Below are 11472 nucleotides of genomic sequence, written 5' to 3'. Positions count from 1 at the left end.
GGGCCGGCGTGGTCGGCTGAGCCGACTGGGCCAAGGGGCCCAGTGAGGGGGGCTTGTGGCCTGCTGGGCCGAAGCCCAGGGGGCAAGGGGGGGGTTCTCCTTTTCTTTTTCTTTTTTTTGGTTTTGTTTTCTGTTTTTTTGTGTGTTTTCTTTCTCTTATTTATTTTATGTTCTGTTCTATTTCAATTTCAATCATTTAGACATTCTATAAAATATGTTTGCTGCACTATAATTACCTATGCCATTTTTGGCACAGCCCGAACATTTTAGTTTAATATTTTGAAAACTTTTATAATTTAACTTTATTTTAATGTTTGAATTTGACTCGGTTTTGGACTAACGGTAGATTATCAATAGTAACCGGGGTGACGTGGCATGATTATCGTTGGATTACTGTAGCTTGATTACCCGGGCGTTACAAGAACCCATATGACCTTGCTCCCTACGGCTACGGCTATGCCTCTGGACAGCCCTCCTACGGTCTCACTGGCACGGCTCCATCATCACCGGCATCAACTTCGGCTTCATGGGACCAGGCCACGCTCATGCATCAGTTCCAAACCATGAGGCTGCAAGCACCCTCCAGGGAGTGGGTGATGGACACCGGCGCCTCCTCCCACTTCGCGTTCGATCCCGGTATGCTCACCTCCGTGTCTCCCCCCTCCTCCTCTCGTCGTGCTGTCGTTGTCGGTAACGGTTCCACTGTTCCAATCACCGGTACCGGGCATGCACGTCTTCCTATTTCCACCACCTCTCGTCCTCTTTACCTTCGTAATGTCTTAGTAGTTCCTAACATAGTCAAAAACCTTTTGTGTGTTCGTTAGTTCACCATTGATAATCGTGTCTCCGTCGAATTTGACCCTCCTGGTTTTTCTATGAAGGATCTTCTATCCAGGACCGAGATTCTTAGATGCAATAGCTTCGGAGCTCTCTACTCCATCCACCCTTCCTCTACCAGCCAGCCACACGCCTTCCTCATCGTCGATGCAACACTCTGGCACCGTCGGCTTGGGCATCCTGGGCGGCCCGTCATGGAGTCATTAGCTCATTCTTCGATTATCCCTAGGGAAAAGAATAAAAGTAGTTTGTGTCATGCTTGTCAGTTAGGTCGTCATGTTCGTCTTCCCTTTTCTTCCACCAATCGTGTAACCACTACTCCGTTTCAAATAATTCACTGTGATTTGTGGACATATCCTGTTGAGAGTATTTCTGGCTTTAAGTATTATCTCGTTTGTCTCGATGATTTTACTCAGTATGCATGGGTTTACCCTCTACAGACTAAGTGCGAAGCTTTCTCGCACTTGTCCCTTCATGCTTTAGCGCTCACCCAGTTTAGTGCACGCTTGCAGGCTATTCAGTGTGATAATGGTCGTGAGTTCGATAATTCACTCCTCCATTCGTTTGCCCAGCACCATGGAATTGCACTCCGCTTTTCATGTCCATACACTTCGCAATAGAATGGTAAAGCCGAACGCATTATTTGTACTCTTAATGACATTACTCGTACACTCCTTATCCAAGCTAGTATGCCACCTCGTTTTTGGGTCAAAGCTATTCACACCGCCATTATGTTGCATAATCGGCTGCCTTCCAAGGCAATCTCAGATCGTATTCCTTTTCGTGCATTACTTGGCGTAGATCCTGCCTATGCTGGTCTTCGGGTTTTCGGATGTCTATGTTACCCCAACACCACAGCCGTTGCTCCACACAAACTTGCGCCTCGCTCCATGCCATGCGTGTTTCTAGGGTACCCATCACGGCATCATGGCTATTGTTGCCTTGATCGTTCCACCCAAAAGATCATCATCTCTCGTCATGTAGTGTTCGATGAGTCAACCTTTCCCTTTGCCTCCACTCCATCTTCGTCAACTCCTACTCCTTCCCTGCACACTTATGGTTTTTTGCAGGGTACTGAGCAGCCGATCTCGTTGATGCCGTTCACCGTGCCAGGCACGGTGACACCGGACGTGACCCCACGGTTGCCGCCACGATCGCCGTCGCCACCGCCACGGTCCTCTTCACGGTCGCCGCCACCAACTTCGCCTCGGTCGCCGCCACCGACCTCGCCCCGGTCGCATGGGGCACGGGCTTCTGCCGAGCGCCCTGCCGGGAGCCCCGATGGCGGCCCTGATGGGAGTCCTTCTCCTACTGCAACAGCGTCACCGCCGGCAACGCCGTCGCCAGCTCCTGCTGCTATGGATCCACCCCGGACCCGCCGGCCGCGGGCCCCTCCACCGCCACCATCCCACGCCATGGCCACTCGTACTAAACAGGGCATTGTGCAGCCGAAAAAGATATTTGATCTTCATGTTGAGGGTTTATCTCCAATACCGAAGACTTATCGTGGTGCTCTCAAGGATCCAAATTAGCATTCCGCTATGGTTGAGGAGTATGGTGCTCTTCTCTCCAACAATACTTGGGACCTCGTTGATCCACCTCGCAATGCTAACATTGGTATTGGTAAGTGGATCTACTGTCACAAGATGAAGTCTGATGGTTCTTTGGATCGCTACAAAGCTCGTTAGGTGCTTCGTGGATTTACTCAGCGAGAAGGTATCGATTTTGATGAAACTTTCAGCCCGGTCGTTAAGCCAGCCACTATTCGAACAATGCTCTCTCTTGCTCTCTCTAGTGACTGGTCCATTCATCAGCTTGACGTCAAGAATGCGTTCCTCAATGGCACTCTCATCGAGACTGTTTATGCTCGTCAGCCTTCTGGGTTCATCGATCCTAATTTCCCAGATAAGGTTTGTCGTCTCAACAAATCACTCTATGGTTTGAAACAGGCGCCTCGAGCATGGTTTCAGCGGGTTGCTTCGTTCATTGCATCGGTTGGTTTCATTGGCTCCAAGTCCGACAGCTCGTAGTTTGTCTATCGGCGTGGTGCTGACATGGCCTATCTCCTGCTCTATGTGGATGATATTATCCTGACCGCATCTTCCTAGACATTGTTGCACAGTTTGATTGCCTCTCTTTGTACCGAATTCAGTATGACAGATATGGGTGATCTTCATCATTTTCTGGGCATCTCTGTCACACACAGCAAGGACAATTTGTTCCTCTCACAGGAGAAGTATGCATTGGATCTTCTTGACAGAGCTAGCATGTTGCAGTGCAAACCCATCTCTACTCCCGTTGATACTACCTCCAAACTTTCAGCCAAGTCCAGTGATCCAGTTACAGATCCCATCGAGTATCGTAGTATTGCAGGCGGTCTTCAGTACCTCACGTTCACTCGGTCGGACATCTCTTATGCTGTGCAGCAGATTTGTCTTCATATGCATGATCCTCGGGCTAATCATTTGCTCCTTGTGAAGCGTGTGCTTCGCTATATCTGCGGCACCGCCAGCCATGGCCTCACTTTGTTTCGACGCAACTCCAACAAATTGCTGGCCTATTCGGACACTGATTGGGCAGGTTGCCCTGACACTCGCCAGTCTACCTCAGGTTATTGTGTCTTTCTTGGCACTAACCTGGTGTCGTGGTCTGCTAAGCGGCAGCACACGGTCTCTCGCTCCAGCCGAGGTCGAATGCAGGGCAGTTGCAAATGTCGTGGCTGAAACATGTTGGTTACGGCAGCTTCTTCAGGAGCTTCACCGACCGGTGACTGGTGCCATTGTGGTGTTTTGTGACAATGTGAGCTCTGCTTACATGACACAGAATCCCGTTCATCATCAGTGCACCAAGCATGTGGAGATCGATTTACACTTTGTGCGCGACCGTGTCACCACAAGCGAGGTCCGGGTTCTTCACGTTCCGAGTTCTTCTCAATTTGCAGACATTTTCATCAAAGGATTGCCATCTCCTCTCTTTTTGGATTTTCGGGACAGTCTTAACATTCGCCGACGCCCGTTTACGACTGAGGGAGGGTGTTAGAATATATAACCGTATTGTTTTCTGTATAGTTATACGGTTGTATATGTGTAGTCCTTGTATAGGTGTCCGTATATTGTACAATACGAACTCTGCTTTGTAACCTATATATATTGATCAATACAAGGCACCACAACGTGTGGTTTCTCTAATCTTACAACTAGAAGCGTTCAGTTTCCTTAAATGCTTCTACTAAATACAAACTAGCAGCGTCTGCTTATTACCGAACACTGCTACGTTGAAATTATGGTTTTAAGAATTTTTCAAAAATGTAAACGTGGTAGGTAATTTTTGACACTAGGTATGTTGTTATCAAATGACCACTTAAAACTATAGTAAAATTATTGAAGTGTCACACACTGATTATGATACGTGTTGAATACACAGTCGGCCTTATTATCTAAAAAATATAGCGTGAAGAAGATACAAAGCATAATAAGTAACATCGGTCTGTGCATAACTAAGATGCACACAAACAATCATCCTGATAAGTCTGACAAAAAAAATCAAACAAAACCGTCCTGTGGACCCACACTATGCCTATGCCAAAAGTGGGGGTGGATCTATCTAGAGGTTATGCTGCCACCCATGCATGCATGTCAGGAAAAAACCTCCGTAGTCACCTGCTCCAACCATGTACGCATCACCTTGAACAATGATTGGTACTCTTGTACCGTAGGCCACGTATGAAGCGAGTGCTTATATCGAAAAATAACATGTAGAGGAGAAGCATTTTTGTCATAAAAACCAAATCATTTCTAATAGCCATAGCAACCACATTAAGGCATACACTCCCACCCTTGTTAGCCTTTTCAAACTATTTTAAATACATGCACCTAGGATAACCATCTCAAATAACTGTACTAAATGAGAGCTTATTTTCTTCACCTACACCTTCACACCATTGGGAAGGACTACACAATCTCCTTGTTGCTCACGTATTCCTTGCTTACAATGCTAGTACCTGCCTGTAAATCGATTAAATACAACAGTAATAAAGCAGGTATCGGCTGGATGATTCATTCCCAAGTCGTCTGGATTCATCAATTCACAAGTAAAAGTCGTCTGTATTCCTCCAATCACAAACCAGAAGCTAGGTGTCTTTCTTAGAAAATTGTCTTGGATCGAACTAAAGCCGCCGGTGGTCCAAAGAGAAACAAGACTTCATGGTTTATAGTTATATACTTCCTTCGTTCCATAATATAAAAACGTTTTTGATACAAGTTATGTCAAAAACGTTTTTATATTATGAGACGGAGGGAGTACTATGTAGCCTGAAAATTATATCATTAGACCTTACATGAAGAGAAGCACAAATTAGATCATTAGACTGCATGGATTTTCGTATCTCCCATGTTGAAAGACTTCTAGAAGTCGTCTGTATTCCTCCAATCACAAACCAAAAGCTGTCTGTCTTAAAAAAATGGTGTTGCTTAAACAAAAGCCGCCGGTGGTAGAATGATAACTTAAAGAAATACAGGGTTCCGTTGAGTTCCGTTTATCATGAAAGTAAACGCCAAGGTTAGCTCATACGAGTATCATGGTTCTCATAAAGCCTGGTAGAGCATGGGGTGTTTCCACTCTCCCTCTCGATCTGATCCTCTGATTTAAAACTAAAAACAGGCCATGGAAGCCACATCAGAAACCTTAGTACATATCCAAGAGCTGGTCAGGAAGACGACTGAGAGACTTGAAACCGATTTCTCCAGGATTGGAACCAAGATTCATAGGTTCCCGCGTGGCCTGAAGGGAGTCGGCGGCAAAGGCGGCCGCTACATCATCCCGAGCTTCGTGGCCCTCGGCCCGTACCACCATGGCTCACCCCAGCTGCAAGAAATGGAGGAGGTCAAGCACGCGGCGGCACACTACTTTTGCGCAGAGTCGGGCCACTCGGTTGAGGAAATGTACGACAAGATCCTCTCCATCATCGGCCAAGTCCGCTGCTGCTACGCGGAAGATGCGATCGCGGGTTTCAGTAACGCCGAATTTGCGGCAATGATGTTCCTCGATGGTTGCTTCCTGCTGCGCTATATTACCTTTGATATGGAATGTGCTCTTCTGACAAATCGGATGACCCTGTCCACCGGGCCTTGCATGCTGAGGGACATCTTTCTGCTGGAGAACCAACTACCTTGGTTGGTGCTGGAGGCTCTCATGGCTTTCACCAATAATATTGTTCCTGTGTACAGGTTTGTTTATAACCTATCGTTCGATTTTGAGGCCATCTCAGTTTCAGACTTGAGAGTTGAGACTCTCCGAAGATGAGTTCCAGAGGTACAGGCCGCCACATCTCCTTGGGCTGTTCAGATACTATCAGATAGGTGCCATGCCCCCCGAGGATCCTAGCTACAAGCGCCGATGCCGTGCGCTAGCTAGTGGTGCGACCGAGCTGTCGGAAATCGGTGTCAAGTTGACCGCCAGCGACAAGAGATGGTTCGCAGACATGAGCATCCGTAAAGGACCCCTCGCCGGTGCGTTGTGGCTGACGCCATTGTTCCTCAGCGATTGCACTGCTTGCTGGCTCGTCAACATGGCGGCCTTTGAGGCCTGCACGCCCACCAGCTATCCCTCGGATGGTTTCGTGGTTAGCTCGTACCTCTCACTCCTGGCGATGCTCATGGACAAGGAGGAGGACGTCAGTGGCGGAGCCAGGAATTTGCTGTTGGGTATTCTTTTAATTTTTTTTATGCCAAAGCAATACAATAGACCAATAAATGTACAGCAAGATGATAACATTAATGACTAAATGACCATATATCGATAATAGTAGCAAAATATCATTGTCGCAATATCTCTAACAATTAAGAAAAATTACAAATAGCAAAGGAAATTACAATATAACTTTACGATCCCCTTTCTGGAAGAGATTAATGACATCCTCATCTTTCACTTGCCTGAAGAATTCTCTCTCAACGAATGTAACCAAGCAATTGTTCAAATATTCATCACCCATTTTGTTTCTTAGTGAATTCTTCACGTATTTCATCGAGGAAAATACCCTCTCAACGCTAGCAGTGGCAACCGGAAGAATGAGAACCAACTTAAGAAGTTTGTAAACAATATAATATTGTTCATTCTTTCTTGTCTCAACCATCAAAACTGAAAGGTCACATAGATTCTTCAACTTGCTAAACCTTTTATCCTTACGCACATGAGAAATGAACATGCTTAATTGCCATGGAAGTCTTGACAATTCATCATTTGTGAAATCCTTGGCATAAAACTTTCTAGCAAGCCTAACCAACTTCTCTTTATCATAAGCAGCAAATGAATCACGTGGACTGAATGCTGCCATGCAAGTAAGTAGTTCAGTGTTTACCTCATCAAATCTTGCATTCAGCTCTTGAAGTTGCCTATCAATGACACCCACAAACATTTCAACCTTGAAGCGTTGGTAATTCTTTGCGCCATTGAAGAACCCTCTTCTTGGTCTCCCAACAGGATAGTAAGGAGCCTCCATGTCAACAACTTTGATCTTGTGCTTTACACAAAAAGAAGTGACATTCTGAAGAAAATCATTCCACCCTTCATCTTCTCGCAAGCATTGCAAGTGTAGCTTTGTGAGATCAACAATCTCCATAGCATTAACAATATCTTGATCTTTCTTTTGCAAAGCTCTACTCAAGTCATCGGTGTATTCAAATATTTCTTGCATCAAGTGTGCCATGAAAACAAATTCAAATGTCCGAAATGATGTCAACATAGTCATTGCTGCTACTGCCTCTGTGCCATTATACTCTTTTGCAATCCTTATGAGAACACGCCTTATTGCCGGATACATAGAGATAACATGGTTGACAGTCTTGTAGTGAGAGCCCCAACGAGTATCACATGGCCTTCCAATACCCATTTCTTGATTCAAACCCGTCCCGGTTTCTACTTCTTCCAACTCTAATGCAGCAATAAGTTCCTCAGCTTGAGCTATTCGAAGCATTCTCATCTTTTTACAAGAATAGCCTAGAACATTTAGCAAACATGCCAGCTGTTGAAAGAACCAATTACAATCACCACTCTCCTTTGCAACAGCAACAAGAGTTAATTGTAGTTGATGGGCAAAGCAATGGACATAATAGGCATAAGGAGACTCATCCATAATTAGTTTCTTCAGGCCATTAGCATTACCTTTCATATTGCTAGCCCCATCATATCCTTGCCCACGGACCATTGCAAAGCTCAGATTGTATGTCATAAGCATGTCCTCAATTGCATTTTTAAGTGTCAAAGAGGAAGTGTCTTCAACATGGGCAAGACCAAGAAATCTCACAACTGTCCTTCCTTTCTTATCCACATAACGCAAGCAAACAGCTAGTTGTTCATTTTGGTACATATCACTAGACTCATCTGCAAGTACTGCAAAATGTCCACCATCAAGATCTTCAATGACTAGTTTAGTAGTCAGCTGGGCACAACATTTGATCAACTCTTGTTGTATATCATGGCAAGTCATCTTACAATTTTGTGGAGCATTCTTTAGAACCACCCTATCAACCTCTTCAAAGTTTCCTGCTAGCCAATTTAAAAGCTCAAGGAAATTTCCTTTATTTAGTGAGTCATCACTTTCATCATGTCCTCTAAATGCCAAACCTTGGTGCAATAGGAATCTTAAACACTTGAGTGTCCATGTCACACGGAGCTTATATAGAACCTTGTATTGTGTGGTGTTTGAAGCAATGGACTCCCTAATTGATGTTGTAGGTGTAGTGAACATATCATACTTTTCTTGAGCTTCAGCGTGAGCACTACTCAGCACCAATATGCCTCTTCAATCGAGCTTTCAAGTTCCAATTATTAAACCCACCATTCACAAATGCATCTCCTCCGGGACTTTTTGTTTTATCCTTGAACAAGTAGCAAACAAAGCAGAAAGCAGCCTCTTCTTGCACACTATACTCAAGCCACTTGTGATCCTTAAACCAAGTAGGGCAAAAGCGACGGGGATGTCTACTAAAATCTCTGATCTCAAACTTATGATCCTTTGGTTGACAAGCACCCAAGTCAATGTATCTCCTTCTAACTCTATCTTGGTCATTGGCATGATACGAAGATATGGGAAGTCGCTTGCCGGGGTCACGTTCCAGAGCTGCCAAATCTGCTTCAAATTGGGGCATTGATTCATCATCTTCATCGACCGCTTCATCATCTTCTACAATTGGGGTTGTCTCCCTCTCCGGTTGCGGAGCTTCGTCATGTCTTTGCACTAGTGCTAGCCGCAGATTGCTCTCAACCTCAACAGAAAGAGAAGTTGGTGTGGATGTAGAAGTTATTTTCCTTGTCTTTGAAGATTTGTCCCACATTTCAAATATGCTAACATTCTTCTTCTTCATCTGCATGACAATCACATAAGCAGAATAAAAATCAGTGGCAGTGACAATCAAATATGCAGCAAATGAATCAAGTAGCAATCATGTATGATCATATGCAGCAAATGGATCAGAATTCAATTTAAATTTGCAAGCACTTACTGAACTATCTACAGATTTGTTAGAAACAGAGGGAAAGAAACAGAGGAAGTGAGGAACCGAGGCCGGACCTGCTGCCTGCTGCTGCTGGACGGCGCTGTCGCCGGACCTGCTGCCTGTTTCTGCTGGACGGCGCTGAAGCGAGCACCGAGGCCGGTAGCCGCCGCCGCGCTGGGGAACAGGGGAAGCCGGAGGCGGACTGGCGGCCTCGCGCCTGGCGGAGCCGCGGAGGAGAGGGCCGGACGGAGGGGAGGGGAGCTGGGGTCTGGGGAGGGAGATGGCCGGAGTGGAGGGGAGGAACTGAGGAAGAGGCAAGAGGAGAAGGCCGGCCGCTGGACCAGAATCGCTCGCCGTTGCCGGAGCCTCAGCTAGCGCTAGGTTAGGGAAAGGGGATTCGAGAAAGAACGTGCTCGCTGCGTCGCTGTGTTTGGGCTGGGCCAAGTCAGTCTACACGAGACCAGACGTCCGCTCACTCCTGTCTGGTGCCCCGCGTCGCTGGCTCGCTGCGTCGCTGTGTTTGGGCTGGGCCAAGTCAGTCTACGTATATTGATATATGTAGTAATTTTTTTTGCACACAATTCTTTGGTATTCCAGGGAATACCCAGGAATACCCCCAGCTCCGCCACTGGAGGACGTGCACCAGCTGCGAGCAAAGCACCTCCTGCGCAGCTTCTTCAGCAACCAAGAGGTGCTAGGCTTCTTCAAGGGCCTCACTCGCCACATGCGCCTCGGCCGACGCTACTACTCCATCTTGGAGGAAGTTGAACATTACAGGCGTGAAAGGCCTGTGAGGATTGCTGTCCATAAGTTTCTCTACAGAAACTTCAAGCCATAGCCGCCGTGCTCTCCATCGCCGGCGTGCTTGTAGGCATCTTCAAAACCCTCCTTAGTCTCAAGGAGCATCCGCAGTAGGTTCATTTCACGACTTCATGTGTGTTTGTTGTAAACTTAAGTTCTCTCCAATTGATTCACCTATTGCTTGCAGTGCGAACCTGTACTGTCTACCACGTTATGTTTTGTTTGTTGACACCATTTTTGGCTTGCGTGGTAAGTGTCGTTGTCGGTGTCGAAACCGGTGGATCTCGGGTAGGGGGTCCCGAACTGTGCGTCTAAGGCGGATGGTAACAGAAAGCAGGGGACACGATGTTACTCAGGTTCGGGCCCTTTTGATGGAGGTAATACCCTACGTCTTGCTTGATTGTTCTTAATGATATGAGTATTACAAGAGTTGATCTACCACGAGATCGTAGAGGCTAAACCCTAGAAGCTAGCCTATGGTATGATTGTATGTTGTCCTACGGACTAAACCCTCCGGTTTATATAGACACCGGAGGGGGCTAGGGTTACACAAAGTCGGTTACAAGGGAGGAGATTTACATATCCATATTGCCTAGCTTGCCTTCCACGCCAAGTAGAGTCTCATCCGGACACGGGACGAAATCTTAATTCTTGTATCTTCATAGTCCAACAGTCCGGCCAAAGGATATAGTCCGGCTGTCCGGAGACCCCCTAATCCAGGACTCCCTCAGTAGCCCCCGAACCAGACTTCAATGACGTTGAGTCCGACGCGCAGTATTGTCTTCGGCATTTCAAGGCGGGTTTTTCTCCAAATCTTGAATATCTATTAAGTAGTGTCTGGCTCCCATAAATGTTGGACTTCTTGGCTTCTGCGCCCAATAAGAGCTATCTTCCACGTGTCGAGCGAATGCGAGGAGCCAGGATGTTTTTACATTCGCCGCCCTAGCCAAGTAAATAAATCGTCTATTAAAGGGATGGGGATTCTTAGATCCAATCCACACCATCTTCCCACAGCGAGAATCCATCGGAGCGCGCTCGAAAAAATCCATTCCATCATGGCCAGCCACCGCAGCTCCTCCTCTCGCTCCCGTAGCACGAAGCCCGGCGATTGGGAGAAGTGTTCCGTCTCGCACGACCGATTAGTAGAGTTGCAGACCCAGGGATTTCTCCCTCCGGCGTATATGGTCCCCGTCCGAGCCGGGCTCGCCACTTATAATGGCGGGGAGCAAGCAGAGAGCTTCCCCAATCCCTCCAAGGAGGAGCGGGTATGCCTTGTCTCTTACTTACTAAGGGGACTCGGATTTCCAATTCATCCGTTCCTCCGCGGACTCCTGGAGTTTTT

At 46.7% G+C, this 11472-nt stretch overlaps 1 protein-coding gene and 1 pseudogene across 1 annotated transcript in view; both read left to right on the top strand.

The window, feature by feature from the left end:
• LOC123153696 (BTB/POZ and MATH domain-containing protein 1) overlaps window positions 1–1363 on the top strand; it is a 17867-nt gene extending 16504 nt beyond the window's left edge. Inside the window, exon 7 of the mRNA XM_044572690.1 lies at window positions 1350–1363. Coding sequence (XP_044428625.1) covers window positions 1350–1363 — 14 coding nt within the window. The remainder of the gene's footprint in view (window positions 1–1349) is intronic.
• A 4136-nt stretch (window positions 1364–5499) lies between these two features.
• LOC123153695 (uncharacterized) lies at window positions 5500–10244 on the top strand (annotated as a pseudogene).
• The last annotated feature ends 1228 nt before the right edge of the window (window positions 10245–11472 follow it).

The sequence above is a fragment of the Triticum aestivum genome, chromosome 7A (genome assembly GCF_018294505.1).
Source record: "Triticum aestivum cultivar Chinese Spring chromosome 7A, IWGSC CS RefSeq v2.1, whole genome shotgun sequence".
NCBI classification, from domain to species: domain Eukaryota; kingdom Viridiplantae; phylum Streptophyta; class Magnoliopsida; order Poales; family Poaceae; genus Triticum; species Triticum aestivum.
Note: the sequence above shows the minus strand (reverse complement) of the source record. Positions and strands in the feature narration are given on the sequence as shown.